General features: G+C 42.4%; 1 protein-coding gene across 3 annotated transcripts in view; it reads left to right on the top strand.

Annotated features, from left to right (window-relative positions):
* The window catches only part of clcf1 (cardiotrophin like cytokine factor 1), a 64,658-nt gene extending 49,059 nt beyond the window's left edge, over positions 1 to 15,599 (top strand). For all 3 annotated transcript variants that reach the window (XM_016994576.2, XM_008111444.3, XM_008111440.3), the window contains exons 2-3: positions 9,069 to 9,235; positions 14,800 to 15,599. In XM_016994576.2, coding sequence (XP_016850065.1) covers positions 9,069 to 9,235; positions 14,800 to 15,288 — 656 coding nt within the window. In that variant the 3' untranslated portion in view covers positions 15,289 to 15,599. The remainder of the gene's footprint in view (positions 1 to 9,068; positions 9,236 to 14,799) is intronic.
* The last annotated feature ends 1,119 nt before the right edge of the window (positions 15,600 to 16,718 follow it).

The following is a 16,718-nucleotide window of genomic DNA, read 5'->3' as shown; positions in this document are numbered from 1 at the left end:
TATGTACATTGTTGTGCATGCGTTTTACACACAGCGAGAGAAAGGGGGGGGGGGGGGGGGAGCAAGCTAGAGAGAGAGAGAGAGAGACTATATAAAGGAGGGTATAGTGCATATACTTCCAGGAAAAGAAAAGTACTATCATCTGTATTGTTTCTAGCCTGCCCCTGAAGAAAAAATAGAAGTTGTTTGGTTATGCTGTATGAATGCCCACCTAAAGCTACAGCTTTCAAAATCTAAGATATGTTGCACAGCTATTTGGGGTGTGTGTGTGTGTACATAGTTAGTTTGACTTTTTCCATGTACAGTACTTTGATTAGGCTAAGAGAGGAACACTCTTGTTGGCACAGAATGATGGGTACAATATGAAAAGAAAATTTATACATTCTTTAGCTGCAGGGTGAATTGGGCTTGCTCCTAGCTTCACAACTGAAAACAAAGACACATATACTTGTAAATCAAGTATTGACCATTTTTGTCTGGCATGGATTACTGACAGTTTTTTTTTTTTGTGTCAGGAGCAATTTGAGTTGCTTCTGGAGTGAGAGAATTGGCCGTCTGCAAGGATATTGCCCAGGGGATGCCCGGATGTTTTTGATGTTTTTACCATCCTTGTGGGAGGCTTCTCTCATGTTCCCGCATGGAGCTGGAGCTGATAGAGGGAGCTCATCCGTGCTCTCCCTGGGTGGGATTTGAACCTGACATCACTATAAGATCACCAATCAGCTCCAGACACAGGCAGCTTATGTTTAGGACTTACAAAACCTCCCGCTGGCAGATGACCCTTTAAATAAAAAAGGCATATTTGTATTAGATGCCATGTGGGGACTTCCAGAACACATCTTTGCTTATTTTAAAAACTGCATGTGCATATTTATCCCTAGTATCCTTGCTGTATGTATATGCTGGCAGTGAAGATTGTGCTGAGGACCAGAACAATCTCCTGTTTTTCACAGGCCTTTTGCTTCCTTGTGTCCCTCCCATGTGGATCTTAAGGCACTCTGTAAAATCTTGGATCTACTTTTATGGAGTAAATGTACTTCCCCTCCTTCTCTGAGACTAGCATAGAATCATAGAATCATAGAATCATAGAATAGTAGAGTTGGAAGAGACCACATGGGCCATCTAGTCCAACCCCCTGCTAAGAAGCAGGAAATCGCATTCAAAGCACCCCCGACAGATGGCCATCCAGCCTCTGCTTAAAAGCTTCCAAAGAAGGAGCCTCCACCACATTCCGGGGGAGAGAGTTCCACTGCCGAACAGCCCTCACAGTGAGGAAGTTCTTCCTGATGTTCAGGTGGAATCTCCTTTCCTGTAGTTTGAAGCCATTGTTCCGTGTCCTAGTCTGCAGGGCAGCAGAAAATAAGCTCCCTCCCTCCTCCCTATGACTTCCCCTCACATATTTGTACATGGCTATCATGTCTCCTCTCAGCCTTCTCTTCTGCAGGCTAAACATGCCCAGCTCTTTAAGCCTCTCCTCATAGGGCTTGTTCTCCAGACCCTTAATCATTTTAGTCGCCCTCCTCTGGACGCTTTCGAGCTTGTCAACATCTCCCTTCATCTGCGGTGCCCAAAACTGGACACAGTATTCCAGGTGTGGTCTGACCAAGGCAGAATAGAGGGGGAGCATGACTTCCCTGGATCTAGACGTTATTCCCCTATTGATGCAGGCCAAAATCCCATTGGCTTTTTTAGCTGCCGCATCACATTGTAGGCTCATGTTTAACTTGTTGTCCACGAGGACTCCAAGATCTTTTTCGCACACACTGCTGTCAAGCCAGGCGTCCCCCATTCTGTATCTTTGATTTCCATTTTTTCTGCCGAAGTGAAGTATCTTGCATTTGTCCCTGTTGAACTTCATTTTGTTAGTTTCGGCCCATCTCTCTAGTCTGTCAAGATCGTTTTGAATTCTGCTCCTGTCTTCTGGAGTGTTAGCTATCCCTCCGAGTTTGGTGTCATCTGCAAACTTGATGATCGTGCCTTCTAACCCTTCGTCTAAGTCGTTAATAAAGATGTTGAACAGAACCGGGCCCAGGACGGAGCCCTGCGGCACTCCACTTGTCACTTCTTTCCATGATGAAGACGACGCATTGGTGAGCACCCTTTGGGTTCGTTCGCTCAGCCAACCACAGATCCACCTAACCGTAGTTTTGTCTAGCCCACATTTTACTAGTTTGTTTGCCAGAAGGTCGTGGGGTGAAAGCATGGCTTTCATCTATCCAAAGCACTGAGCGGTTCTCTTCCAGTTAGATCCTAGTTCAAACTCCATTTGGCATGTCCTCACTCACATAACAAAATTTCCCCAGAAGTGTGCCCTCTACTGCACATCCAACTTGGCCAAGAATTATGTAGATCAGCCATCTAAGGTGCACCAGGTTGGGAAAGACCGCTATGGGATATTTTATTTGGTTCTGCTGATCAAATGTGAACAAAACAACACATACATTAAGATTTCTTCCCAAACCTGGTATTTTGAAAAATACAGATAGTTTTGTGAATTTTTTAAAGAAAGCTCATTCCTTCATTCTGTCATTCTGTCAACAATTTTGAGAGGCAAGAGTGTCCTCAACTGATAAATGAAGAACACACAGATAATGAATACAATAACATCTCCGTATCTGCAGAACCGAAATATGAATTTTTATTCATGGTTTTACTTATTCCCTTAGGACCGCCTATACAAGCTATATCCTTTTCTTAATACCTCTGTCTTTTGTACCATTGAAAATAATATCTTTCTATTATCTGTGATTTCATGTATCCACGCAAAGTCTGGGAACGAATCCCCCATGGATACAGGGGTCATACTGTATATATAAACTTAGATTAACAAAGCTAAGAAAAATGAGTCTTTAAAAGCAGCAAAGATGGAAAATGCACTTATTATTATTATTATTATTATTATTATTATTATTATTATTATTATTATGGATGTGAACTATGAATGTAGTCTCTAATCATAACATCAGGAGTATTTCTTGGAACACTAAAGTAAATGTAATTAAGCCCCAAGTAAGAGTATAGTTTTACTGCGAACATAAGACGGTAGTCTTATTTTGAGTGAGACCTTTGGTTCATACAGCTCAGTAATATTTATCCTGATTGGCAGCCAAAGTTTGCCTAAAGTGAACTATCAACAAGTTCTATTTCTATATCACCACTGTTTGCATGTTCCTGTCGAGAAAGCTGGGGGCATTTAAGGTTATCTAGATTTGAAATTGAGCTGTTCAGTTTTTCACCTCTATATTCCAATTGAGGAAATGTCTCTTTTCTGTATCAGTAGAATATTGCTTATCCAACCTTCGCTTATCCAACATTCTGGATTATCCAATGCAGTCTGCCTTTTAGTAGTCAATGTTTTTGTAATCAATGTTTTAAATACATTGCAATATTTTGGTGCTAAATTCATAAATACAGTAATTGCTACATAATGTTACAGTGAACTGCTTTTTTGTCAATTTGTTGTAAAACATGATATTTTGGTGCTTAGGCTGTAAAATCATATAACGTAATTTGACGTTTAATAGGCTTTTCCTTAATCCCTCCTTATTATCCAACATTTTTGCTTATCCAACGTTCTGCCAGCCCGTTTATGTTGGATAAGCAAGACACTACTGTATATATAAAGAGAGCTAGCATAAATTTTGTTTGAACAATGGCCTGTGGCATAGTAGTAAATAATAAAACCAGGTTCTACTATGTGTGGTGACCACAGATCACATGGTATAATGGTCTCATTGGAACAAGCAGGTGTGATATAAAATCATTTGTCTAGAAGTAAAGACTACAGGTTACATTCTGAGGCTGCATCCAGACGGCAGCTGTCAACACAACTGATTTAGTGCTGTGACTACAATAAACCATAAGTGAGGCAAAGCTATCACAAGAAAAGGCAGTGATATCGGTTGAGATCCCACATCCAAGAGATGTATAATATTGTCAAAGGCTTTCATGTTCAGAATCACTGGGTTGTTGACTGTATGGCCATGTTCTAGCAGCATTCTCTCCTAATGTTTCACCTGCATCTGTGGCAGGCATCTTCAGAGGTTCTGTTGGCAGTGCATCATAACTTTACATCCATTGAGATTTTACTACATCACCTCATTAAAGAATTGTGATGTTGCCCAACTGATATGCATTGTGCATTGATGTGAAATGGGCAATGATGCATTGCCACATCATCAGTGAACAACGTGCAATACATAAAGTTCTTTTAGAACCTTCAGCTAAATATGATTATTATGTATTGTCCACATTTGCATAAGGTAGAATACACATGCAAAAATCACCAACAGGATGCCAACTATTGTGTGACTGAATATGCTGGTTTCTGGCTTCCTATGAAATATTCACAACAAACATAATGCTCAGTATTGTGTCCCGTATAGTCTAGAGCAGGGGTCCCCAAACTAAGGCCCGGGGGCCGGATGCGGCCCATCAAAGCCATTTATCCGGCCCCCACGGCACAAGGGAAGAAGGGGATTGGACTAAATGACCCAAGGGGTCTCTTCTTCCAACCCTTATTAATTATTATTATTATTATTATTATTATTATTATTATTATTAACATTGAGGCTGGGTGGCCATCTGTCAGGGGTGCTTTGCTTGTGCTTTTGGTGCACAAAGGCAGAAGGGGGTTGGACTAAACGGCCCAAGGGGTCTCTTCCAATCCTCTTTATTATTATTATTATTATTATTATTATTATTATTAACATTGAGGCTGGGTGGCCATCTTTTAGGGGTGTTTTGCTTGTGCTTTCGGTGCACAAAGGCAGAAGGGGGTTGGACTAAACGGCCCAAGGGGTCTCTTCCAATCCTCTTTATTATTATTATTATTATTATTATTATTATTATTATTATTATTATTATTACACTGAGGCTGGGTGGCCATCTGTTAGGGGTGCTTTGCTTGTGCTTTCAGTGCACAAAGGCAGAAGGGGATTGGACTCAATGGCCCAAAGGGTCTCTTTCAACCCTCTTTTTTGTTGTTGTTGTTGTTATTATTATTGCTTGGTGGCCAACTATAGTCCAGCCCTCCAACGGTCCAATGGATCGTGAACTGGCCCCCTGTTTAAAAAGTTTGGGGACCCCTGGTCTAGAGGTACTTTGTGCTCTGATTCAGTTGGTAGTACTTTGTCCTCAGTTGATGGTAAATGAGCCCAGAGGGCAAAAATAGTTTGCATTTATTTAGCACAGAGGATTAAAATGGAGTCAAGAAGGCAACATCCCACCCTTCCCATAGACCCAGACGAAAGCAAATAACTGCAACCCACCTCTCCCTACCTTGTCTGTTCTTCCTCGTGAATATTTTTTTGCTCTTTTGATCACACTCTAATGTCACTCAGCCACATGTATCTGTTTTTCACCTGTAAGATGTTGCAGGGTATCTAATATTAACTATGAATTTGTGTATGTGAAGTAAAAATAGAAGCAAACATAGATTTATTAAATTTTAAACATTGCTTTATTAACAAAATGGAAAATATTATTAGGCAAAGTTAACCTTACCACTAGGCAGAATAAAAAAGAGATTCTGTTGATGGGGAATGGCAGTGACCTGGAATTGGGATGGGAGCACTCAACTTTAGCAGGCTGGTTACCATTAATTTTCCCTATCTACAGGTATGAGAGTTGGAAGGCAGGTTATTCCCCATCCCCATTCATTACCATTTGATTGTCTTTAAATATGAAGACTCTTATAGCATATACTTAGAAGTGTTCTCTATATGATGAGTGCATCTTATTCCCAAGTAATTACACATAGAATAGATTTCTGGGAAACCTTATCAGTCCTGAGAGGTTGAAATGGCAATTACTGTGTTCATCTCTTTTCGTGTGTGATCATTACACACCCTTCATATAATTCCTGGACAGGCTCAACTACACTGGAGTCTGGTGGTCCTGTTTTACACCACCATTTAAGGTGTTTTTTTTAACTAACTCACTGTAATCCCAGTGCTTCACCTGCCCTTCCTAATTCCAAGCTCCATGAGGAATGGTGACAAGATGCCACTTGAAGGACAACTATTCAGAGATAGCTGTGTTGGCCTTGCAGCAAAATACAACAAAACTCAAAATCCACAAAACAGTGATACATTTATTGAACTAAATGAAATGCACAAAATACATCATGTAAACTTTCAAAGCTTCACTGGCTTCTTTATCAGGCAAAGATGTTATAAATCATACAGGAAAAGAAAAGATCTTAGAATCCCAGGCCTGCATTTTGCTTCAAAATTTTCTGTTCAGGAGCTGATAGAGGGAGCTCATCCAGAGTCTCCCCGGGTTGGATTTGAACCTGCAACCTTCAGGTCAGCAACCCAACCTTCAAAGTCATTAGTCCTGCCAGCACAAGGGTTTAACCAACTGTGCCACCGGGGGCTCCATAGAGTACTTTCTCTACCATCTCATAGCACTGCCCTCTTGTTCTCCCTGAACCTTCCCTGGGAAGAATGTGCCAGAATATGTAGAAGGGCTAGGCTTCCTTTCATTTAGCAGACACTCATCAGGATGAAAAAGCATTTATGGTAGACACTTGTTAGTTGGAAGTATATATCCCTCAAGCCACTACAGTTGACCCCCCCCCCCTCCATAATGTAGAGTTTTCATACCCTTTTACATATGTAAACCAGGGCATGTGTGGCTAAATATAATCGGAGTGGGGTCAAAATGGTAAACATTCTTGATGAGGAAGGGCACACAAACTAGGAAAGGTTGCAGCAGTCTACTTTTGCTGAGGCTACAGGAAAAGGAAAAACTCTGTTCTCTCCTCTCCTTTTGCTGAGTTGAGTGCAAATGTATTCCCTCTTTGAAATTTGTTTGCCACAACTGAAATAATTTGAAGACAAAGGGGAGACGTGGGAGGAGGAGAGAAAAACTGGGACATTTGAAAAGCAACTGAAGAAGTGGGATGACAGGATCATTTGGGACTGTCCATATCAAATTAGTACACTTGGAGGATATGAATCTGTAGAAATGTTATCAAGTGCGTAGGAGAGGGGATGGGTGGGCCCCATTTCTGGTGGGAGCAGTGGAAGCAGTGAAGCAGGGTGGAATCAGCCCGACTGGGCTGGGCTGGGGCGTGGTGCGCACAGGAAAATGCCGCGGGATAGTCTTTAATGAAGCGCGAGTGGCCAGGGCCGGGCTGCGTGTTTCATGGGTGAATCATCACAAGTGGGAGGCATTGGCATGGGTAATGGGCCAGGCTTCCATGGCGGCTATGCAGGCATGACCAGGTTCCCAGACTTGGCCTGCAGAGATCAGAAAGGTGGGGAAATGTATATGCTGAAAGCCTGTTGAATTTCTACCATATACATTTGGAACAACAGGTTGAGTATTCCTTTCACACATTGTTATATTTTTTCATATTAGCCACTTTGAGTCTCCTTTGGTAGAGAAAAAGCAGGTTATAAATATATAATGATGATGATGATGATCTAGAATTTCAAAATACTCAAAAATTCAAATTGTCCACATGGATAGCTGATGGTTACGTTTCCAATGGTTTAGTGTACACACTCTTTGTTTCATGCATAAAATGGCAATGTCTAAAGGCATATGTGAAACATAAATGAATGTTGTGTTTAGACTTGGATCCTGTCTCCAAGATGTCTCATTATGTATATGAAAGTATTCCAAAATTCCCAAAAATTTGAAATATGGGACAACTCTGATCCAAAGCATTTTGGATAAGGGACACTCAACCTATCTAGCTAGCTAGCTAGTTTTCTTTGTTGTGCAGTTTCTGTGCAACATAGGGACATATTGAACCACTTTAATGCTCACCATAGTCTCTTGTAATTTAACACTTCACTCTCTAAATGTCATACAAAGTGTTTTACAATTTCAAAATGAAATTTAGGTAAAATGAATAAACATTTGTAATTATTTTCAGTATTGTTATGTGCATTCAAGTCAACTCCAGCTAGTGGCTACTCTAATCTAGGATTTATTTTGAGGAGGTTGCATCTAAGGTGACTTGTCCCAGGTAGTGGAGATTCAAACCCTGGTCTCATGAAGGCTCGCTCTATTTCAACACTCAAACCATGACACCACACTGACTGTTACAATAATAAACAGTATCTATCAAAAAGGGAAAGTGGATGAGGGCACGACTCCTCTTGGTCTTATAACAGTTACACCAGTTTAAGTACTTTAGGGGAGACATGGAACAAGGGGGTATCCAGTCCTAAACTGCACAATTGCAACAGCAATATGTGAAACTAAGGAATGTGCAATTGCAGAATCATGTATCAGCAGCATTGCACTCTATGTGTTGTGTGTGCATGCATGCATTTGTGCATGCAGTATATGTCTGGGAGACACTGAGCCAAAGCAAGTATTACACATGAGGCTTTTATTGCTGGGATCATCCTGGGCTCTGTCTCTAGTTTACATGAAACCTTGTGGCCAAACTTAACGACATGGTTAACATGCACTTTTTTTAAAAAAGCACATCACAGTTCTGAGAAACAGCACGGGACTATGAGGGTAGGGGGAGGATGGCAAGAGAGAAGGTTTGCCTGTTTATGTGATGCTCCAGACAAAATTACCTGAGCCTATGAAGCTACTATTTACATAAAGAGAGAAAGTACCATTGATTTTGTTTGTGGGATCAGATAATGGGAAGCATAATTTCATAAGCAAATAGAAACCTCCTTGTTGAAACACTAATTATAAGAAAAAACTTGCATGAAGCAAACAGGGCAAATGACTCTTTGATCAAATATTTCTATAATTGATTCATCTTATGTTGATGTAGCAGTTACCAAAGGTAGAGCAGTGTTGGAATACCCGGGAATACCTTTCAGCTCAGTGACTCATTTGTTCCTAGAGCTGTGAGACACCCAGTCCCTGGCTCATGGGTTATTTATTGTGGTTTTGAGGGATTTCCCTATCAATATGTCAAATGAAGGATGGGGCACGGTTTTAGAAGTAGGTGTCCTTGAAGCACCTTTCCCTAAAGTTTCTCTCCTGGGATGGGGTGGGATGGGGACAGGTGACCTAGGCTTTGCTCCCCCTGTCACAGTGCTCCCTTTGCCCACAGCTCCTTACAAGTGTGCTCCCTGCAGGAGATTCGTGGGGGATCCTTGCCTTCCTGTGTGCCACGCTCTGGAACCTGCCTGTGGTGCTCGCACTGAACAGCACGGACCAAGGGACCACCAGACACTCCATCCAGCAGATGTACGACCTCACTCGCTATCTGGAACACCAGCTGCACACGCTTGCGGCCTCTTATGTGAGTGTAGACGCCTTGAAAGAGTCGGAGAATACTGAGTTGAGTAACCTTGTGGAAAAACTCCCTTCTTTTACCCTTGTGCCCTACTCTTTCCCTCTTTGACCTTTTTCCTTGTGCCCTCTTTTCTTCCTACACCCCTTGTGTAAATTGTGCCTCACTGCCTCTCTCTGCTTTGTTGCCTGTGTAGTAAGTAAGGTGAGGCCTGGTTTTGTTTCTCTTTGTACTCATCAAATCCTAGACATAGTCACGCACATCTTGAATCCTGAAAGTTCAGTGGGAAGATGAGAGCATCAAAAGGTGACAGAACTCGACTCTGCTCAGGATTTAGGGAAGGGGTGTAGGAAGGAAGGAAGGCACTTCGTGGCTCCAACTGACTGTAACACCCTCTGAGAACAACATTCACACCTTTACCTTATATCGGAAATTTTCTTACGAAGCGCTAAAGCACCGTTCTCCCTGCACTGCCCTCATTCGGCAGAGTATCTGACATGCTCCCCCCTCCCTGCCTTCAGGCACCGGTGGAGTCTCCCTGTTTACAATCTGTTGTGCATCTCCTCCTGGGATGAGGCGAGGCCTCGTCTGTCAGAACTCGCCAGGGAAACGCCCTGGCTGTGCAAAGAGTGGAGACTGGGGCAGCCCCTCTTCCATCCGCACGGTATCCCTGCTCCCTGGCCTACCTGGCATTCCAAGCCCTACCCCTTGGCAGGACTTGCTGGCATCCAGCACCCAAAAGTCATCGCAAGAAGGGAAATTGAGGATTTGAAAAGTAGGAAGATATAGGTTGTTGTAAAAACTTCTTTTGAAAAATTTGCATGGGGAAGCATGGTCTAGAAAATCAAGCATGAATCCATCATGCCGCAACCGGTAGTGCCATCTTATGAATGTATGGACGTAACATTGATATGCTTTTTTTTTAATCTAATGTAATTTATTTCCTACCTCCAGCACTAGGAAAAGTTAGAAGAGGCTCAGATAAAATCTCACAACAATAAAAACAGTATGAAAGGTTAAAACAGAATTAAATTATTAAGAGAATTAAAAGGAACATTTTAAAAAATCCAATAAAAAGCCAGAAATAAGAACACTGCAGCAAGCAGTACATGGGCCACATGTTAAGCACTTCTGTTCCAGACCATGATAATAAATAATTACTGATAGGGGACTAAATATCAACCTGCCCGAACATTAAGATCTTCTAGAGAGGCCCTCCTCTTGTTGCCACCACCATTGCAAATGTGGTTGGGGTGACTAGAGAGAGGGCCTTCTTTGGAGCTCCCTCCCCAAGGAGGTTAAAAGAGCCCCTTCCCTGACATCTTTTAAAAAGCAGCGAAGGAACCTTCCTGTTCATACAAGCTTTTGATGAAGACACTTAACTGTAATGACAGGAAGGCTAACTTTTATTTAGTCAAATTAACCTTACCATCTGTCTTGTTGAGTAGCTTGCAATAACTGTATTAGATGAATGTTTTTAAATATATTTACTTATCTCTGATTGTAAAATTGATTTATAGGTTGTGTTTTACATACGTACGTTGTTTTATATTGTCTTTTACAAAATGCTGTGAGCCGCTTTGGGTCCTGTTTTAAGGAAAAAAGTGGGATACAAATAAATATTATTATTATTATTATTATTATTATTATTATTATTATTATTATTATTATTATTATTATTAATTCATAACCAACATTTAATCAAATATCTCAGGAGCAATGCTATACTCATATTCACCATGTGCTAGTTCTTCAAAAGAAAGTGTGTGCTTGTGCATACCGTCATGTTATCTGTTGATTTGTGGCAACCCCATCAATTTCATAGTGTTTTCTTAGATAAGGAATACAGAGGATGTTTTTCAAGTTTTTTCCTCTGAAATATAGCCTAAGCACCTTGTATTTATTTGCAGCCTTCCATCCATGTACTAAACAAGACTGATCCTGCTTAACTTCCAAGATGCATCCGGTGCCTTTTGGAAATTTAGGCCGTTAAGAACCTATAAACTGGCTATACAGTGGTTCATACCAAACGGCAAGGAAATCACAGAACAGGACAGAACTTTGTTTTGATAATCCAGCAAAAGAAAAGATCAAAAAGTAGAGCCATAACTGTTCACGGAGGGAGGGGGAAGGGAGAAAGAGAGAGGGGGAAAACTGGATAGATATAGGTAATAGATGTATAGAACTGTAAAGGCTAGAATTTAATAAATACAATGTGTCATATGGGAGGACTGAAATGACAACAACAACAACAACAACAACAACAGCAGCAAAAATATATTGCCATGTAAATGCAATTGTGGCAATGTTACAAATTACTTACATCTAACAAAAAAGGACAATCCTACCATTTTTGCAGAGGCAGGGAGATCTGACAACCTATCTTCTTAATAAAATAAGTTAACCTGAATTTTGTCACCAAATTGTCCCTTTTTAGAGGGAGCAGATGGAAATAGTGCAGCAAGTATAGATAATCTTGGACAGTTGGGGGTCTCAGTTCCAATTCTCTAATCTTTCCATGATCTGCATCAGACCTTCCTTATGACATCAGAAATGTTGGAAAGGTTAATTACAAGTTTGTTTTCCAAAAAGTGGATTTGGAGCTTAAACAAAGAATAGAACCACTTTTTCTGGAGACTCAAAAAGGCTATTCTTCCCTTCCGCTCCCAAACATCTATTTGGGGAACAGTGATGGGGACTGCAGTAAGGGCCTTGACTTCCATCCCTTCAGTAAAGAAAATAGGGCAACAAGTAACATTTTTGGTGGTTCAAGTTTGTAGCATTGGGAGGATTGATAGGTTGCTATTGGCAGTATTTGAACTGGGCCTCCTTTACATATGCCATCTTCACCTTAAACTTTATAAAGCATATTCTTTCTCCACAGCAGCACACACAGCTTTAGTTTTTTGTTATTTTGATCTAATCCCCTTGCCTTCTGCCTTTCCGGATGGTTGTCTCTTAACCTACCACTTTCCCCTCAGCAGGTTAGCATTTGCTAATGCGTAATGATTGGCAACTAAGCAGTTCAGCAGGAGGGAAAATACACACACAAGTGTACGCACGCACACTGTCACATAGCCACAGGGGCTCTGTATCTCACAAGGAAGGAAACCGGTTGATTCTGCTATCTTGGTCTTTGCTTCTTGAGGGATGTTGTGAACTTTCTGCCAAGGGATTTCTGCTGGAGCAAAGCTGCTCCCATATGTGGCAATGTGAGCATTGGGGATTAAAAGAGTATTGAGGCAGCCAGGAAAAAGGAAATAAAATCTACCATCTTCATTACAGCTAAAGGACTGTAGTCTAACATCTGTATAGGTTTTTTAGGGGCTTGAAGTTTAAGCACATTGAATCCCTGCAGTATATCAGTATGTACTACAGTAATTTCTGCCTTAAAACCAATTCCTTGTTCTTTTGAGAATCTGACAAGGATGACTATTTGGAAGACCAGTTTTATGACCTGGGTGGTGTGAATTCTCCCATATGTAAGCATTCAGCCCAGGACTGAACACAATGTGCAACGTCCCAAGAATTCTCAACTTAATCCTCACTTTCATGTATTTTCTTTTTTTCTTAAAGGCACATTTATAACCCCATGCATTTCTAGCCTAATGCCCCAAAGAAGGGGAGGCTGTGTACGAGATTTTCTTAATACATGCATCTGAGTGACACATACAGAATTTTGCAACTATCTGTCTCTCCATCTATCCACCTACTTAACCATCTACCTATCTTTTAACACAAGGTATATATTGTTCCTATACATATAGTGAGCAAAATTCCTATGAAGGGCTTGGAAAAGTTACTTTATGGTTAACAAATTCCAGAATTACGGGATCCGTACTTCAGAAAAGACAACTTCACTAAACTCTGTTCCCATATTAAAAATGTAACATTAAGACAAAAACCTTTGCCTCCTACCTTGCTGTCCACAGCTATCCTTGTTATTTCTTCTTGGCTCTCTTCTCTCACATTCCTGATTCCTTGTTTGCACCTAAGCTTTGCTCTCTCAGTCAGGATCTGCCTGGTGACCCACGTTTAGCATTCAGTACTGATACTGAGGGTTTAAAGTTAGACGGGCTCTTCTTTAAGACTCCTTTCTCTTTTGCCCAGAGGGAGCTTTTCTATGGCTATAATAAACTATGTTTGAAGCCTCAGAATTCTGAAAACAAAAGAAAAGAACCTAAATAATCATTTTGAAATCCTTGTGATTTCACAGTGGGATTGGAAATATATTACTTGATGATTCGTGGGCAACAGCAATAGGCTACACCTTCGAGACATATGGGACTGACCTGTCTTTTAAGCAAAGTGAGGCAGCTGCCTCAGGCAGCAGAAGCAGAGCATGTGAAAGGGGAGCAAATTATTATTATTATTTTGTGCTTGTTATTTTAATGTCACAGATAAGAAAGATTTGTGGGATTTTTTGGCACTAAGTGCCCAAATCACTGTTCTAGGATACTCACACGGAGGTGAGGGAGAAACACTATTTGTTGCTCTACTTTGGTCCTACAGATAAAGAAAAATTGGGAGTTTTTGAAAAGGGCCCTGGATTCCCTGAGTTGTCCCTCTCTGTAAAAAGCCTCCCTGCTACAAACTGGGTAAAAGAGGCCTTTGACTGATACAGGTTAATTGCTGGGGGGAAAATCCACCAACATCTGGCTGCCTTGCACCTCTTTCCTTTTCCTTGCTTCTGTTGCCCTTCAAATTCCATCCTCTTCAGTATTAGAGATGTGAACTCTTCCTTCAGTCCCATTTTCCTTCCACTGTTGGTCTCATGGTGTTGGCCACTGCCCTGGCCTGCCTCACGAGTTGGTTTCTGCTGGTGAGCATTTGTTGTTAATGGGAGAACCGTCTCTACTTGTCCCCAGGCGACACAGAGGAAATTAATTTGTCTCCTGAGCTTGTCAGATTGTTCACACGCCTGAAGGCGCTGACACACCTCCCTTCCGCTCTATGCTTCACCCCACCCGCTCACCCGGCTGCCTGGGCAATCCTGTTGTCCCGCAGGGCATCAGTGCTGGCAGGGGGTGGGGAATCCCAAGAACGTAGCTCTGCAGGGCAGGCGGGTGTTAATAAAGTATGTGTATAAGTACATGTGTGTGTGTTCCGGGGGAAGCAGGGATCTCTTAGCAGACACATGCCTAAATGACGGCATGAGCAGTAGTGCGAGGGTGTCACAAGGTAACAAAAAAATCCTAACGTGTCAGTGGATCTGTGGACATCTATGAATGCAATGGACAGGCCCACACTTGTGTATGCGTGGGCTTGCCAGCAAGTGGGTGCATGTAAGCACCCCTGCACGCATATGAAGCTTATACACTGGGTGCAGCTATTTCTGCTAATCAAATGCGTAACTATGCACTCATGCCTTGCAGTATGCTATGCATCTCTAATATATAAACATGTGATTTTGCTCTCAAGCCATCATATACCTCATCATGTATGTGAGTGAGTGAATGGGAAGGAAGAGGAGAATAAGCTTGTAGAGAGAAAGGGATATGCAAAATATTATAAGTGGGAATGGGCAACCACTCTGCAAGTGAAAGTGACATTCTCTTGTCTTTCCTTTCCAGCTCAACTACTTAGGGCCGCCTTTCAATGAACCAGACTTTGACCCTCCCCGGACAATTGGGGCAAAAGCCGTGCCAAGTGCTACTGTGGACATTCAGGAGTGGCACAGCCTAAACGATAATGCACGGCTAGCGGCCAATTACCAGGCATACAGCCACCTGCTGTGCCACCTTAGGACCATGGATGGAGCAGATGCGGCTGCCGTGCCAACTTTGCATCACAGCCTGGCCCACTTTCGTGCCAGCCTGCAAGGGTTGCTGGGCTCTATTGGTGGCATCATGGCAGCCCTGGGCTACTCACTTCCCACTCCAGAGCCTCCGCCTATTACGCCTAAGCCTGTTCCTCCTAACTTCCTGCGCAAAATGGATGACTTCTGGCTACTTAAAGAGCTGCAGACCTGGCTGTGGCGCTCGGCCAAGGACTTCAACAGGCTGCGCAAGAGGGTGCCACCTTCTGCTGTTATGCTGCGTCTTGAAAGCAGGCGCTTCTGACCCTTGTCCCCTGCCACTCTTTCTTCACCTCATCCGCTGTTGCCATAACAGTCACTCAAGGGCTAGAGGTTCCCAAAGCCTCCAAATTCATACAGTGTCCTCCTTACCCATCACATACACACACTCTCTCAGGGCTCTTCCACACAACCATATAACCCAGAATATCAAGGCCGATAATCCACAATATCTGCTTTGAATTGGATTATCTGAGTCCACACTGCCACATAATCCAGTTCAAAGCAGATAATGTGAGATTTTATACAGCTGTGTGGAAGGGGCCTCAACTGTTATAAAAATTGTACCACCCCCCCCCCCCCACTTTCATGGTGCTGCACTGCTCTCTGTTATGAAGCTGTGCCTTAGGTGAGCAAACCCATTCCACTAACCCCTTTTCCTTTTGTTCTTTGTTCCTTCCTCCTGCTGAGTGTCCTATATTTCCTCATACTCTTCCCAGAGGGGGCCATTAATTTCTTCAGAAGTAGAGGAAGAACTGTATTCCCTCCTCCCACCTCAGTGATGAGCAATAAAGCCCTGGCTGCAGGGCAGCTAACATCTGGCAGCCTCCACCTCTGACACTCCGTTCTCCATAAATTGCTTCGTCTCTCTCAATCTTGCTCTCCCTTTAAAGGCTATGCCAATTAGGAACTCCGAAGGGGCTTTACCTATCAGGCAGTTTTTGTGGGAACGCCAGCTTGTTCACGAGGATGCCTAGGCTGGCCTTCTAGCGAGGCCATAAACTCTAGGGGCAATCTTAACCAGGAAGGCTGCTCAACAGGCGGTGGTAACATGAGGCACAAAACTTAAGGGGACATGATTAAATGCAGGCAGTGATGGTGATTTTCGTCGGATTCCCCCTCTCTTACAACTACCCCCCTCATTCCCACAATTCCAATCACAATTCCAGTGGCCAAGTAAAAAGCCTCCCTCCATTCCAGCTGTTTATTCATGCCATGTTCATTGAATCCAAGAGCTACAACATTATGTGGTATTGGGGCCATCATCGAAGCCAGACCCAACAGGAATAACCGCCTGCCTGTACCTCTCCCTGCAATGCCACGGCAGGTGGGCCTGGTGAGGCTGCGCAGTTTACACTGTCACCGGCAGGGGAGGAAAGGGAGGAATTTCCCCATGCGACCCCAATCCTTACTCTCTATCCCCCACCATTCACTCTGCCCCTTCCTCCCCCTCCTCCCTATTGTCAGGTTGTTTTAATCTCAGTTTGTCTGTATTAATATTTATTTATTTTCAGATGTTATTTATTAGATTGTATTTATTGCAGAATTTCTATTCTTGTATTAACGAATAAAAGGCTTTCTCCAGAAGCTGTGTTGGCTTTATTTTAATTCCTTCATGGCATAATTCTGGGAAGTTCTAGGTAACCAAACTCTGTGTGTGTATCCTTTGTTATCAAAAGCTCATCATCGGATGTA

Source organism: Anolis carolinensis, chromosome 1, assembly GCF_035594765.1.
Source record: "Anolis carolinensis isolate JA03-04 chromosome 1, rAnoCar3.1.pri, whole genome shotgun sequence".
In the NCBI taxonomy this organism is placed as follows: domain Eukaryota; kingdom Metazoa; phylum Chordata; class Lepidosauria; order Squamata; family Dactyloidae; genus Anolis; species Anolis carolinensis.
The sequence above is the reverse complement of the archived record's forward strand: the minus strand, read 5'-3'. Positions and strand labels throughout refer to the sequence as shown.